The sequence below is a fragment of the Falco naumanni genome, chromosome 10, assembly GCF_017639655.2.
Source record: "Falco naumanni isolate bFalNau1 chromosome 10, bFalNau1.pat, whole genome shotgun sequence".
Lineage (NCBI taxonomy): Eukaryota > Metazoa > Chordata > Aves > Falconiformes > Falconidae > Falco > Falco naumanni.
Window position 1 is genome coordinate 21,023,999 of NC_054063.1, and position 13,751 is coordinate 21,037,749.

The 13,751-nt window shown below is 50.5% G+C and overlaps 1 protein-coding gene across 1 annotated transcript; it reads left to right on the forward strand.

Moving 5' to 3' along the window:
- Window positions 1-52: 52 nt before the first annotated feature.
- On the forward strand, window positions 53-4,858 carry SLC35C2 (solute carrier family 35 member C2). The gene is given in 11 exon segments (XM_040608671.1): window positions 53-250; window positions 309-465; window positions 1,380-1,443; window positions 1,673-1,715; window positions 1,717-1,746; window positions 1,925-2,097; window positions 2,386-2,468; window positions 2,807-2,982; window positions 3,677-3,743; window positions 3,746-3,805; window positions 3,952-4,858. Coding segments are annotated over 11 exon segments (1,074 nt in total). The 5' UTR covers window positions 53-148; the 3' UTR covers window positions 4,071-4,858.
- Window positions 4,859-13,751: the final 8,893 nt, after the last annotated feature.

Genomic DNA, 13,751 nt, shown 5'->3' on the forward strand with positions numbered 1-13,751 from the left:
GCTGCGCTTCTCCGCCTCTTCCGCCCGGGCCCGCCCCGCCCTGCGCGGCGCGTCACCGCGCTCGGCCCCGCCCACTCGGGCAGCTGCCCCCGGCCCGGCGCGGCCCCCCGAGCACCCACGTTCCCCGGCGCGGCGGCGGGCGGGGCGTATGGCGGCGGGGGCGGGTGGCGCGGCCCTGGGGCGGGCGACGCTTGTGCTGCCGTACTACGGCTTCTCCATCGGCATCACCTTCTACAAGTGGCTAATGAAGGTGCGGGGCGGCGGCGGAGGGCGGGCGGCGGTGGTGACGGCGGCCGTCGGTCCCGCAGAGCTTCCCCTTCCCGCTGCTAGTCACCCTGCCGCACCTCCTCCTCACCTTCGGTCTCTCGGCGTACGCCCGCGCCCTGGCGCGCTGCCGCTCCGGGCGGCCGCGGGGCGCGCTCTCCTGGGCCGGCTGCCTCCGCCGGGCGGCCCCCCGCAGGTACGGCGGGGCGGGAGCGGGGCGCTGAGCGGGGGCTGGGGGTGCGAAGAACAGACCGCGGCTTCCGGGCCGGGGCCCTGGGTGCGCTGCGGGGCCGGTGCGGGGGACCCCGGGGCGCCGCGGTGCTCACCGGGAGGACCCGTACGCCGCCTCCGTGCAAGCCGCGTGTCACCGTAACGGCGGCGCGGGGCCGTGTGCCGGGCAGCCCCGGAGCCCGGCTGCCGCGGCGCGGGCGGCCCGAGGGGCGCAGACCCCGCCCCCAGCACAGGGCTCCGGCGGCTCCTGGGCCGCGTGAGGTGTCGGGCCGGTCCCGGCTGTGCCGCCTCCCGCAGAGCAGCGCCCGGGCCGCGGTCTCTGGCGAGGCTCGCAGTCACACGGCGCCCACGCGTTCTCCGCGCCCGTAGCCGTGCTGCCTGTGACGTGGCAGGCGCGGGGTCAGCACAACGGTTCGCTGTTGTAGCGAGCTTAGTACCGGGGAGAGCAGACCGCCACGAGAGCCGCCGCAGGAGCAAGGGTGCGTGCTGAGGTAGGTGCCAGGCTTGCTTCTTCAGGCAGCTTGCGGTGGCCCTCCTGCTGACTGATTACCGTGCTCTGACACGGGCAAAAATGACATCGCGCAAGGCTGTGGTGGCGTTCAGCCCCGGGGAGGGCAAGGGCTGCTCCGGCGCTTTTGTGTAGCCCGTGTTCAGTGAGCGCGGTGCTGAGCCCCGCTGAAGGCGCAGGCAGCGGGCCAGAAGCTGAAAGAGCCGACGATGGCTGTGCTGTGTGGGTGCTGAAGAGAGAGCCTGAGGAAAATGCGGGGTGTTTTCCAGGGTCTGCTCTGCTCTCTGTGTTTGTGGCCAAGTAGCAGGGCTTTGCTTGGGCGTTTTTTACGTAGTGGAAGACAGTTAACTTCAGGATTTTCTCTTTGATTCTTTAGCTCTGTCAACTTCCTTGGATATTGCGCTGAGTAACTGGAGCTTCGTATGCATCACTGTCTCCCTGTGAGTACAAATACCATCTTCCCTGGGAGCCTGCTGACGGGGTTTAGAAAGTGCTTTGTCAGGGTCAGTTTCTTGAATGGGTGTGTGGCTCAGAGGGGCTGGTGTGCAGGGTCCTAGATAGCTTGCTGGTAGCAACATAGATGTGGGCAGTCTGGCTCCTGATAGTACTTTGCTGGGAAGGACTACGTCGGAGTCAGAGGAGGTTGACAGTGTATTTTGGTCCTTACAGCTACACGATGACCAAACCCTCTGCCATTCTCTTCATCCTGCTTTTTTTCACTGCTCTTCAAGCTGGAGGAAGTGGTAAGGGTCCCATACAATGCTTTAGGGAAGGAAGAGGTCAGGCACAGGGAAATAGATAGGCAGTACATGTACAGGAAGCATGCAAGTAGAGGAAGAACATCGTTATGTAGATGAATCTGCAAGAAGAGATGTGTCTGTTCAGCTCCCTGAGTCTGTAGTGACTCTTGCTCTCACCCAGAGGTTGGCATTGCTGCTGGTGGTTCTTCTCATCGCCAGGGAGCTCTTCATGTTCACCTCCAGGTCCACACAGTTTAACGCGCAGGGGTTCGTGCTGGTGCTGTGTGCCTCTTCCCTTGGGCGTATTCGCTGGACTCTCACACAGATACTTATGTAGGAGGCTGAACTACGTATGTAGGGTGTTAGGAAGTGTGTGTGGGGGTGCTGGTAATGGGGAGGGGAGTAAGGAGGTGGTAGCCCGTGCTGCAGAAACAAAACATTGTGTAAGGGACAGTGTTTGAAACTTGGGGCGGGGGTTATGTGTTGATGGGTAATGAGGGCAGTTTGGCGTTTGCAGCAGCACAGGTGTGGGCATTACAAATAAGGTGTATGCCTAGGAATGGTACTAATAAAGGCTGTAGGACCTATGTGTATTCCATGGCTTGTTGCTACCTGGTCTCTTACTGATTCTCCTCTTTTGAGGCTCCAGAACCCCACTGATACCATGTTTCACCTGGAGCCGCTCATGTTCCTGGGGCTCTTCCCACTCTTTGCAGTGTTTGAGGGTGCGTGAGTTTATTAAAGCAGGGATAGCTTTATAGAGCGGTTGGGGAGATTGCTTAGCAGTTTGTTATTGGAGATGATCAATTTAGATAAGTGAGCAGCTATGAACTTCACAAAGTAGTTAGAGACCTGGAATCATAAGGACTCGGATATTCTTTATGCTGGCAGAACGTTAAAGAATGCGTAGGAATAGTAGCCTGCCACACTTGTGGAAGTAAGGGCTATGAAGAACTGGCTCCACATCCTGCTATTTTGGAATGTGAGCAGCCCATGCCCACCTTGTTGTGAAGAGTCCTGGGAGTTGGGAAAGATACTCTGCTACTCACTGTCTTGTTCCTAGGCCTGCCTTTGTCCATATCAGAGAAGCTCTTCCATTTCCATGAAGCAGGACTGCCCTTCTCTCTGGTAGGGAAGCTGTTCTTGGGTGGAATTCTTGCCTTTGGTCTAGGCTTTTCTGAATTCCTCTTTGTTTCCAGAACATCTAGCCTCATCCTTTCCATTGCTGGCATTTTTAAGGTAAGGCATGGTTCCTGTGCTAGTACTAGAAGGCAAGTACCAGGTCATCCCTAATGGGTCTCATGTGGTGGGAACTTCTGTAGAGCCTTAGAAATAATCTGTTACTTTGGTCTTCCTTGCACAGGAGCTTGATGCTTTGTCTTGCAGTCTCTGCAGTAAAGTCCCTTGGTCCCTGACAGCAAGGGGCAGAGACTAGTGGCTGTTCTGTAAAAAAATTCCATTAAGGTCCAAAGTTTGGTGGGATCTGGGATAGAGTAAAACACATGGGCCTCATGGGCAGTGGACAGTGCAGGAGGGAGGAGGGATGTGAAGGATATGCTCTTGCGTCAGACCTGGATGTGAACTAACCACTGGTTTGAGCTGTCTCTAACCTAGCGTGGCAATCCTCCTCTCCTTTGAGGAATCTAGCACACATGCTTTTGAGCTGAATGGTGAGGTGTGAAATTTGTCTGATCTGGAAGTCACGGGATTCCCATGTGGCCAAGCCATGCAGTCAGAGGACTTTAAAACCCACATCCCAGTTTAAGAGGTCATTCTGTTTCTGGAAACTGGTTTTAGAACTCTCTGTGCGTGGAAGAATGCACTGATGGAAATCGGTAGCCTGGCATCTTGATCAAGGCTTGAGCTGTAAAACATCTCATGCATATCTCCTCAGGTCCTGCCCTACCACTTGTCACATTTTTTGTTTCCACAGGAAATCTGCATTTTATTCCTCGCCACACGTTTGCTGGGAGACCGCCTCAGTCTCTTGAACTGGCTGGGCTTGCTGTCTGCCTTTCAGGAATCTCCCTTCATGTCATTCTCAAAGCCATGAATTCCAAAGGTGATTCTGTTTTAAATCCCTTTCTGTTCCTCTGTAGGCGTTCTCGTAGCTTCACTAGGAGCTTTGTCTAGTTCCAGCTCCTTGCCAACGCCAGGTTTGATGGGTAATCTAGCGAGTTTGTCACTAAATGGGCTGTCTGCATGCAGGTGGAAAAGCACTGGAGCTACACAAAGAGGCCAGTTCTGAGCCTGACCTGGAGCTACTGCTGCACCACACTGAACATGTGGAGGAGGGGGAAGAGGATGCTGAAACCCCACAACTCTGAACATGAAGCACAAAGCCCCCTGCTCTGTTCTTACCAAACCTGCCTGACAGCTGTCTAGGAGGAAGGTCCAAGAGTGTCTCTGTCTGTGACCACCGAAAGGAGAGCCAGGGCTCGGTGAGAGAGTCCTGCTGTTCTGCTGGAGTGTGGATCTGGAGGTGCTGCACAAGAAACAGGCACTATCCCTTTCGTACAGAGCAAACCTGGAAGACAAGCCCTGGTTCAGTGGAAGTAGAACACCATGGTGAGACTGGGAAATGCTATAGAAAGCTTATAAGGGAATCCTGACGGCTACATGTTGAGACTGTAGACCATGAGGTGCAGAATGAGCGTGGATATGTCTGGAGTGCAGGCTGAGCGGTTCAGGGATGTTTTTAGTGTTGTTTAGGCTTTATCTTCAAAAGAGAAGGTAGATAATACCTTCCCAGCCTTTCTTTATGGTTCTGCTAAGTAGGCACTCCCATCTTGGTGGGAGCAGATGACTATATATAAATCTGTAGACTCATCCCAGTGAGAAAGAGCATTTGTGCCTGGTGACCTATGTGTTCTGTGTGTGTAGTAAGAACAGAATTAAGTGCTGGTATTTGGGACCAATTGAACATAGCCAAATTATGTTGGCAGGAAGAAGGACAGGGATGCATGAGCACTTCTGGTCCTGCAGGCAGAGGGGAGAGAGAGCAGTATCGCAGGAGATCGAACTTGAGCAATAAGCTTATCAGAAAGTATGTGGGTATTTGATGGGGGATTTTTTGTTTTTTAAATAAACCTTTTCTGATTCCCTTTTGTCTGCACATTATGCACCTATGTTTCATCAAGCAGAGGTGGTTTATCTTTCAGCTTTCCTTTCAGACCCACACTGACATTACTACTGCATGCCAAATTACTTTTGAGGCCTGGCACAGAAAATACTTGCCCATAAACAGGATCCTTGATCTCCAGGACTAGGGGGAAGTTTGTCCAGGGAAGGAGAATGGTGCAGGAGTTAAGATGTGTCTTTTTACTTTCTGCTAAGCCACAAGTAGTTTTGGGCAGGTGGCTGGTTTTTTGCATGGCAGATTTTTCACCTCTTTGAAAGTTTTGTCCAATGCTAGTTTTTGGAGTGGAAGTTAACTTGAGCGAGCTTCCCACAGGCGTAACAGCACAGTCTTTCTCCTGAGAGGAGCTGGTTGTTAAAGTGAGCTTCTCGTATTGTGTTTGAGAACACGAACCTTTTTGGCTAGACTGTCCCTCTGTTTATCTTGTTTCATAGTTTTCAGATACAAAGTCTTTCCTGATGACTTTAATCAAGAGCATGTTCTGCAAAAAACTGGTTCTGAAGAAGAAAACTTTTGTTAATAATGATCATCTTTAATAGTGTTCTAATAGATGCTGTAACTTCCTTTGGAGCAGACAGCAGGTGGTGCAACTACCTCCCATAAAGCCACCCAACCAGCAGTTCCGGGCCAGACTGGCACACCAAGGGATCTTGTGCACCAAGTAGGATGCCTGGAGCTGAGAGTGACGTTTTCTGTCCCTAGCTGGATTTCTTGTGTGATGCTTCCAGCAGAATTCACCCTGTTTTCTGGTAGGCATAAACCCCAAGCACTAAATACCCTGTACTTGATGTGGCACAGTGATGCTTTCCACACACGATCTGCATTTAGCAATATTGCAGCTGCTCGTTGTGTTTTGCTTCCCACTCCCCTAGAACTGAACCTCGGGCATCCTACTGGGATTTCAGGTCCCTGTAAATCCAACGTAAAGGTGACTTTGTTCACAGGCCAGGATTTGCACCAAATAATAGTACTTGAAGATGAAATTTGATTGTGCCAATGAAAGTACTTGTGAACTGCAGAGCCCTGTAACCTGTTGCTTCCAGTCTTGTTTCCTCTTTAACAAGGGAATGCCTTAGAACCTAGTATCCACACTTAGTGTGTCTGATCTAGACAGCTTTTTGGCGACAAATAGGACACTGTCATTCACTCCAGTGAAGTGTGCTCAGTGCAGCGTTTGGGACAAGCAGTCAGTTCTGCACCTGTCGCTGGGAAGTTGCCAGCTGCTTGCTTCCAGGGAGATGAGGTAAACATCTATTTCCTTGATCAGTAAAATTTTGTTCTTTTCAGAGACAAAGAGAAACCTGGAAATAAGAACATAGAAGTATCTATTGCTTCGTGATTTTGCCACAGTATGTGTACAGGTAGTCAGTCCAGTTTGCTTGTGAGATTGACCAGGCATCGTTCATCTGTCTTTGAAAGAATCCGATTATAGTTCCTTCTGGTATCCGGACAGGAACGGCAGAGAATCTCTGTCCTATTCCTGCCCATGAATTTAAAAAGCCCTTCTGCAGAGTTTGATGATAATTAATACTTCATTTCTCCTTGAGATTCAGTGGAGGAAGAATTTTTCCTCTAGCCTCAGAATGTAGGTAGGGATCTTGTAGTCCAAGGAGGTTCATGGTAGGGCATAATTCTGCAGGTGCTTCTGTGACCAGCACACAGCACGGAAGCCCTAATTCAGCTCGTGCTCAAGTACTGCTGCTGCTTTTCTGGGTCTGCGGTGCTAGGATGGAAGGGTTTTTCACTCGGTGGCAGGTTGGGATTTGCTGAAGGTGGTCCTGGAAGGATTCCTGCCTGGGACTCTAATCTGCAAGGTCCTCTGCTTCTGGGAAAGCACTGCTGTTTTACAGCCTTTGTATGACTTCCCTGTGTAGTTCTTTCTACAGGAACCTTGCTGGGGTAGAGATGACTGTGCTGCGACTGCTTTCTCCCTTCATCCCTCCAACACTTGACTTCCTATGTCCCAGCTTCTCTTAGGAGTAGAGCAAGAACAAAGTTGCTTCTTAGCTCCCTGTGAGCACCTAGTAGGTCGTGTGGGGACCTCTTCTTTAAAACATGTCTGACAGGACTGCTGGCCGCAGCAGTGCTGCCACCAGTCTGAAGGCTTTACCTGGGGCTCGTACCTTTATCCCCAGAATTCAATCAGAAGGTCAGGACTAGAGCAGACGCAGTGTCAAACAAATCAAATGTTAATTAGACTGTGTGTAAATGTGGTTCTTTTTGGCCCAGACCAAGAAATTGTCTGAACAGCCAGCTGTGTCCCCAATATCCCTGTTACTCCTGCTGCAATACATGTAAAATGGAAGTGCCACACTACTCCAGCAGATACATGGTAGATGTTTCTGCACAGGCTTATGGAGCAGAGCTGACAGGTCTTGAGAATCCCAGGCAAGAGAATGCTCTAGCAGTTTCTGAAAACTGCAGTGATGCTTCCCATCCTCTCAATTCCACCTTTTATCTTTTCATTCTGCCCTGTGGGTGGAGCTTAAGTGCTTGCAGGTCAGGGACTGTGGGTCTTTGCCTTTGCACATAGAGTTGGGATTTTAAATTATGATGTGCTTTAAAATAATTAAAATGTAAAAACTTTTTGTTTGGGTTTTTTTTATTCCTGAGGATTGGTTTCTGCATTCTTTTCATGAAAAGAAAGGGGGGGAGAACATACACTGAAATCTGATCTCCCTATTCTAGATGAATTAAGGGGAAAAAATAGCAACTAGATCTCTGTATTTATGGATGCTTTACCTTTTGTGGGGTATGTTTGTCAGTTAATGGTGTTGGGTACCAGATTAATTGCTAGATGTAGGTGATGAGTTCAGTAGCAGATGTTCAGGAAGAAGAATGTAGAACGGATGGGTAGTAGTTGCATCAAATATCTCATGATACATTTCTTAGGCTGTAAGGTATAGTATACAAGGAACTTGCAGTGAAGAGCTGTTCCTGCAAAACTGGCCAAGATATAGAACTTAGAATCAGCATATCCAAAGGATGTTTAGACACTAAATAACTGTTCTGTTAGGAAAATCTGGGGGCAGATACCCTGATGGGGGGAGCCTGAAGAAGTTACACTGTCCTGCATACCTGTGGGAGATAAACTTAATGTGTACATGGCTTTTCTACTGCTCTGAAGGTCCTTTTTTGTCTGTTTTATGCTAGAACTACTCCTACCATTCACATGAAATGGCACATTGATTTAATAACATCATTTGGGATAGCATGTTCCCTGCTGGCCAAAGCTCCAGAATGTTAGAATTACAAGGTCTAGATTCAGTCAGGCTTGCTAGAATATGGTGGGAAGGGGCAGCTCTTTCACATCTTCAGAAGCTATTTGAAGCGTGGAAAAAATTGCATGATAACACATCAGAGAGAGAAGGCAGGAGGCCCCAGGGTGAGCATAATTGGAAAATGCATTTTCTTCTTGAGCCCTGATAGCTTTGGGAGTCTTCTAGTAGTAGGAGTCTTCAACTCACCTTACATATGATTCAGCCACTGAATCTCTGTTCCTTTAGCTTCTGCTTGAACAGCTAGATCAAAAATTGTATGACAAGCAGAGGTCCATCTGTGTACTAGCCTTGAGTCAGGCCTCGGTGAGGTGAAGGCTCATGGGCTGGCCCCAGCATGCTACAAAGAGGTGAGAATAGACACTGTTCACCCTTTGGCACCTCATTCCACAAGTGACCAAAGCAGGAATGCTAAACATGTGCCCAGCTATGCGTTAAAGACATAGTCCTGCTCTTTGGTTGGAGAGAGGATCTGCTTGGAGTCCTATCAGGAACCGTGCAGCTTGACCAGTTTTGGGGGTCTGCTGAGGCCTCTCTGCTGCAACTGGGAGTTCTTTTAGCATCTGTGCATCAGCGTGTTTGAGCAACAGCCCTGGATCTAAATTGCTCTCTCTAGCCTGGAGCATTCCTGCTGAGGTCTGTGTTCACCTACCTTCATGGTGCTGTCCTGCACTCCCAGCCATGTCTGCAGGGGTAGCTGTAGATCTGTAATTTAAGAATGAAATGCGCCTTCTTCACTGGAGTTGTAGAGTGCCAGCATAGAGGTTTGCACTTAAAAACATTGTAATGTTGGGTATAAATTTCATTGCTGCAGGTGCTTGACAGGGCTTACCAAACAATAAGCAGTGAGCAGCTCTGCTTAAGTCTCTTCAACTTCCTGCCATTAACTGACTAAACAGAGGGGGCTTTTGCCTCTAAACTGTCGTTGAGTGCTTGGTGTTGCCTGGGAAACATAGAAGGAAAATTAAAGGATCCTATTGTTTGTGGGTTTATCTTGCTTTTGTAACAGCTTCTGGTGAGAGCCTCAACTCTACAAAGAAGGCAGCACAATGTGTATGTTCCCCACACCCCCTGTGCCTGCGCTGCTGTTCTTGGTCCAAGATCTGCTTGCTTTGCTTTTGTTCACCCACATCCGCTGTGTCTGTCCATTCTGCATCACACTTCAGCACTGGCAGAAGCACCACACAATGACGAATGGGCAAATTCTGCAATTTGTGGTGAGTGGGACTCACCACTCTCAGTGACTTGAGACCAGTTCTCAATCACAGATTTCAAGGCTGTGACTAAAGATGCAGAGGTGAGGCACAAGGCAACAAAACATAGTCGTGCTGGTGCCGTGGGGAAACAAAGGTTGACTTTAAAGCAGTGAGGCACAGCCATCCTGGTGGCCAGAGCTGTCCTCCTCACCTCTCTTCCCCTACCCATTGCACCTCTGAGCCTTCCAGAAGCACTTCCATTTGCTACATTTGGAAAAGCAACAGGTTAGGGGCAGAGTGCCTGTGATGAATGCTTTCCTGTCATCTTTTGACAGGGGTTGGAACTGAATGATCTTTAAAGTCCCTTCCAACATAAACCATTCTATGATTCCCTGCTGCTTGTTCCACCCTGCCTTTGCCTTCACTGGCTACTGTGTCTGCAAGGCTCTACTGCACTCAGAGCTTCACCAGGGCCCAAATATGGTGGCTCTGAGGCTCACTTGGTGAGGACTTCTAGTGGAGAGTGTCATATGGTGCAGGGCTGAGCACTGTTCTTGGCTGTTTCAGTACTTGCTCTTGGCAAGAAATGTTTTAGAAACAAAGTGGAAGCACTGGCTGCATGGAGAGCCTGTATGAATCCACCATGAAGCTGATGGTGATGCTTTTCCATTTTATGGGCCTGATGCTCTCCTAAGTGCCCCCTTCCTGGGACTCTGCCTAAGACATCTTGGTACTCCAGCTCTGCCCAAGACGTCTTGGTACTCCAGCTCTGCCGTGGAGCACTCAGAGCAAATGCCGATTGCTTGCAGATAGGTGTACCTGGTTTTGCAGGCTAAGCTAGCGCAAGTAGCGAGTTTGGTGTCCATCAGCGAGCAAAGTAAAAAGGCTTGGGCAGGGGTCCATGCAGGACCTGGCAAGAAGGAAGGGGTAAAAGCTTTGTGATTCTTTGGGAAGATGGCAGTGTTCCTCTCCAGGCAACTGCACTGGGGCATAGTGTGGGGTGCCTTTCTGTCCACATATTCCTTGGATCCCCTCCCCAGCAGCCTCAGAGGTTGAGGGGGGGGCTCCTAGGTGGGAGGTCACTACATACCTCCTAGGGTCAGTTCCCGGAATGGGTCTATAAGGGAAGCTGGCAGGCCTCATCCTGACTTTTGCTGTAACTGAGGTTGTGCCTTCAAGCTGAGTGACCCTGCACCTGGATGGGGTCTCGCTCAGGAGCAAGACTAGGATGCTGGGTGGCTTCTAGGGAATATGGCAGAGTTGGCAAGCAAGCTCAGGAGGTGTGGGGTGGGACTGTATGCTGGTGCAGGCTAGTGCAGCGGAGTGTTAAAGTAGCAGCACAGCCTGTCTGTTGAACACTGTCTCACTTGAACGGGCACCAACGTTTAATGAAGAGATAACCCCTGCGCACCCTCTTTCATATAAGGAAAAAACGCTACTGTGCACTGAAAAACGCCGGAAACAGAGAAAGAGGCAAGGATGAAGGAATTAGAGGAGGAGACAGGAGTGCTCAGCAGTGACACAAAGAAAATGAGAAGGCACAGTCTTGTGGTGAAGTGCAGACTGTAGGCCTGAAGAGGTAGGCTTGGAGTCTACTTGAGGAGATGACATGGAAGTATGGATGGGGTGGTACTGGGGAGTGGGGCCTGGGAGTACCAGTAGATCCTGTTTGTCTCTGGAAATAACCCCGTGTGGCTGTGCAGGTCTTTGGCCTTGTACAGAAGCCTCTTGTTGCTGAAGCTGTTTCAGACTTGGATCCATGTAGTGGGCTTGAGATTGGAAACACTGAGTAAACCTAGCCCTGTGTGCAGGCGCAGGGCTGTAAGGTGTCCTGCCTTTTGGAGGTCCCTTTGTGCCACAGCATGGGCTCTGCAGTCTTCTGAGGGCCGATGAAGCTCATTGATCATGCAGACTGTTTTCTGATGAGCTCCAAGCCAGGGGCCGCTTTAGGAGATGGGAGAAGAATCATTGTGTGACGCAGTTTGGTTCTGCCCCCTTTCCTCAAAACTGGAACCATCCTTGAGAACTGCAGTGCTGGGGAGATACGTGTGTGCACACAGCAGCTTGGATGCCCGAGGCCCTTTGGTGGGGAGAGCATGCACACATGTGTCCGTGCCACGTGAGCCCACGTGCACACTGATGCTCAGCCACACGCAGGAAACAGGGAGCTGTGGCTGAATATTGGTGGCATTTGAACTATTTAAGCAGCGGAGGCAAAGCTGAATTAATCTCAGAGGTGCTGCAGTCCTTCCACAAACTGTTCTTGTCTGTAAGACCAGGTGTTTACATGTGTGCTCATTTTGCCCCTCTACCCATTCCCCTGGGAGACCTTTTTATTTGAAGAACAACAGATGCTTGGCTTCCTGCTGAAATTTCAGTACAGGGAACATCCTGAGGGCAAGGAGGAAGTGTCCCTGCAAACCCCTCTGCTCTCCTCTGGTCCTCTGCCCAGCAAACAAGGTAACATCAGCAAGCTTACAGTGGGCAAGCCAGCTTGGCTCCAAGGCAGGCAGGAGTAGCAAGGCAGAGCAGTGACGTGGGGACTGGTGCGCAGTAGCTGTGCTTCATTTCTTGTTTCAGCTATCTCTGTAGTTTTTATGACGTGGTTTGTGGTTGGTGCCTAGTGGGGTGGCGAAAGGGGAGCTCAGGGTGCAGATGGCTGGAAGGCTGGTTACCAGCCTGCCTGTGGCTATAAAGGGCTCACATTCATCTGCGACCTTTGCAGTGGCCGATAATTGCCCCTAACTCTATAACCCTACTTCTGCATTGAGGCTCGTTTTTGTTCATCATTGGGGTATGCAGGTTTTGGTGGTCACAGCCTTGGGTCTCTGCAGTCCAGGAAGTTGAAAGAACCTTTGCTCCTAGTCTGCACCATGTGCTTGGAGTGATGCTAACCTGAGAGATTCTGTGTTGTGCAGTCACTTGGGGAGTCATGTTTTTTGGGGGGGTGACCTGTTTGTCATGCTTTGCATTAGGGAAGATGATAGAGCCAAAACTGAGCTGTGTCTGGGACTTAGGAGAGTGGTGGTGTTTCTGGTGGTGGCCCCTGCTGGGGGACCAGTTGTGCTGCGTGCAGTTAAGGCTCCTGTGAAAAGTCTGCTTTTCCAACAGGACAGGTAGCTGTACACTCACCTCCCTTCTCCCAAAAGGTCATCTTGTTGCCAGCAGCCAGGACCTCTAAGTGCCTGGCAGAGCAGCCTGGCCTCCCTCTGGACCTTGCCAGGAGCAGAGGCTGCTGCTAGCTTCTGACTGCTCGCCCAGTGAAAAGTAGCAGATGTGGCCATGTGATTGTTACTGAAAATCACAAGCAGGAAGATGCAGCCAAGCCCTGTAATTGCACTAATTGGAGCCATCATGATGAACATGCTAAGAGCCACTCTGCTGGTCTCAGCCTAGTAATTCTTCTAATCTCATGTTTTGGCACCTGCTCTACCACCCTGCACAAGGCAGACCCACCTGCCGTGTGGACATAATTCACTGCGTAACGGGAGCTGGAAGTTATGTCCCTTGTCCTATGGAGCTGCTGCTTTGTTTCTAGGTGTTGAAGGTCTGCAGTGGAACTGCCCTGGGAGAGTGAGATGGAGCCTGTGCCAGGCACTGGCGGCTGTGCGCTGCACAGCACTCTGCTTGCAGCCTTGAATTCTCCCTCTGTGTCAGAAGACAAGACGGGTCAGCCGTGGCCAAGCAGGAGCTTCCTGGACTCTGAAAGTATGCAAGTAGGGAAGCAAGTGTTCAGCTGTCGGAATGGCAGGGTCTGGGGGGCAGCAAAGTGTGTGTTGTGAGGGGAGGGGACTGTGTAGCTGATGCAGGCAGCTGACATTTTGCCTCATCATGCCCTGTGATTTTGGAGCCAAGAGACTCTCTTCCTATGCTGAGTGAGAGATCACAGGATAATTCAGGTGGGAAGGGACCTCAGCAGTTCTTTACTCAGGCAGGGTCAACTCTTAAGATTAGGCCATTTTGCTTCATCCAGACAGGTCTTGAAAATCTCCCAGGTGGTTTTCTCCTCTCCTCTCTGGACCCCTGTTTCAATGCTTGACTGTCCTCATGAGAAAGAGGTTTTTCCTTATCTATTCTGAACATGTCTTTATAGTGATGCCCATTGTCTCTTATCCTCCCACTGAGCACTGCTGATAAGAGCCTGCCTGTGTCTTCTCAGATAACTTCCTTGTAGGTACTGATAGATTGCTATGAGGTTCCCCTGAAACCATCTCTCTCCAAGCTGAACAAACCTCGTTCCTTCTGCCTTTCCTTATAGGACAAGTGCTTCGAGCACCGAGTTCCTTGGTGGTCCTTTATGGACTCCCACTAATTTGTCCATGTTTTTCGTGTGTTGGAGGCAGAAACAGCGTGCAGTATTACTTCATGGGAACTGACAAGTACTGGTATAAAGGG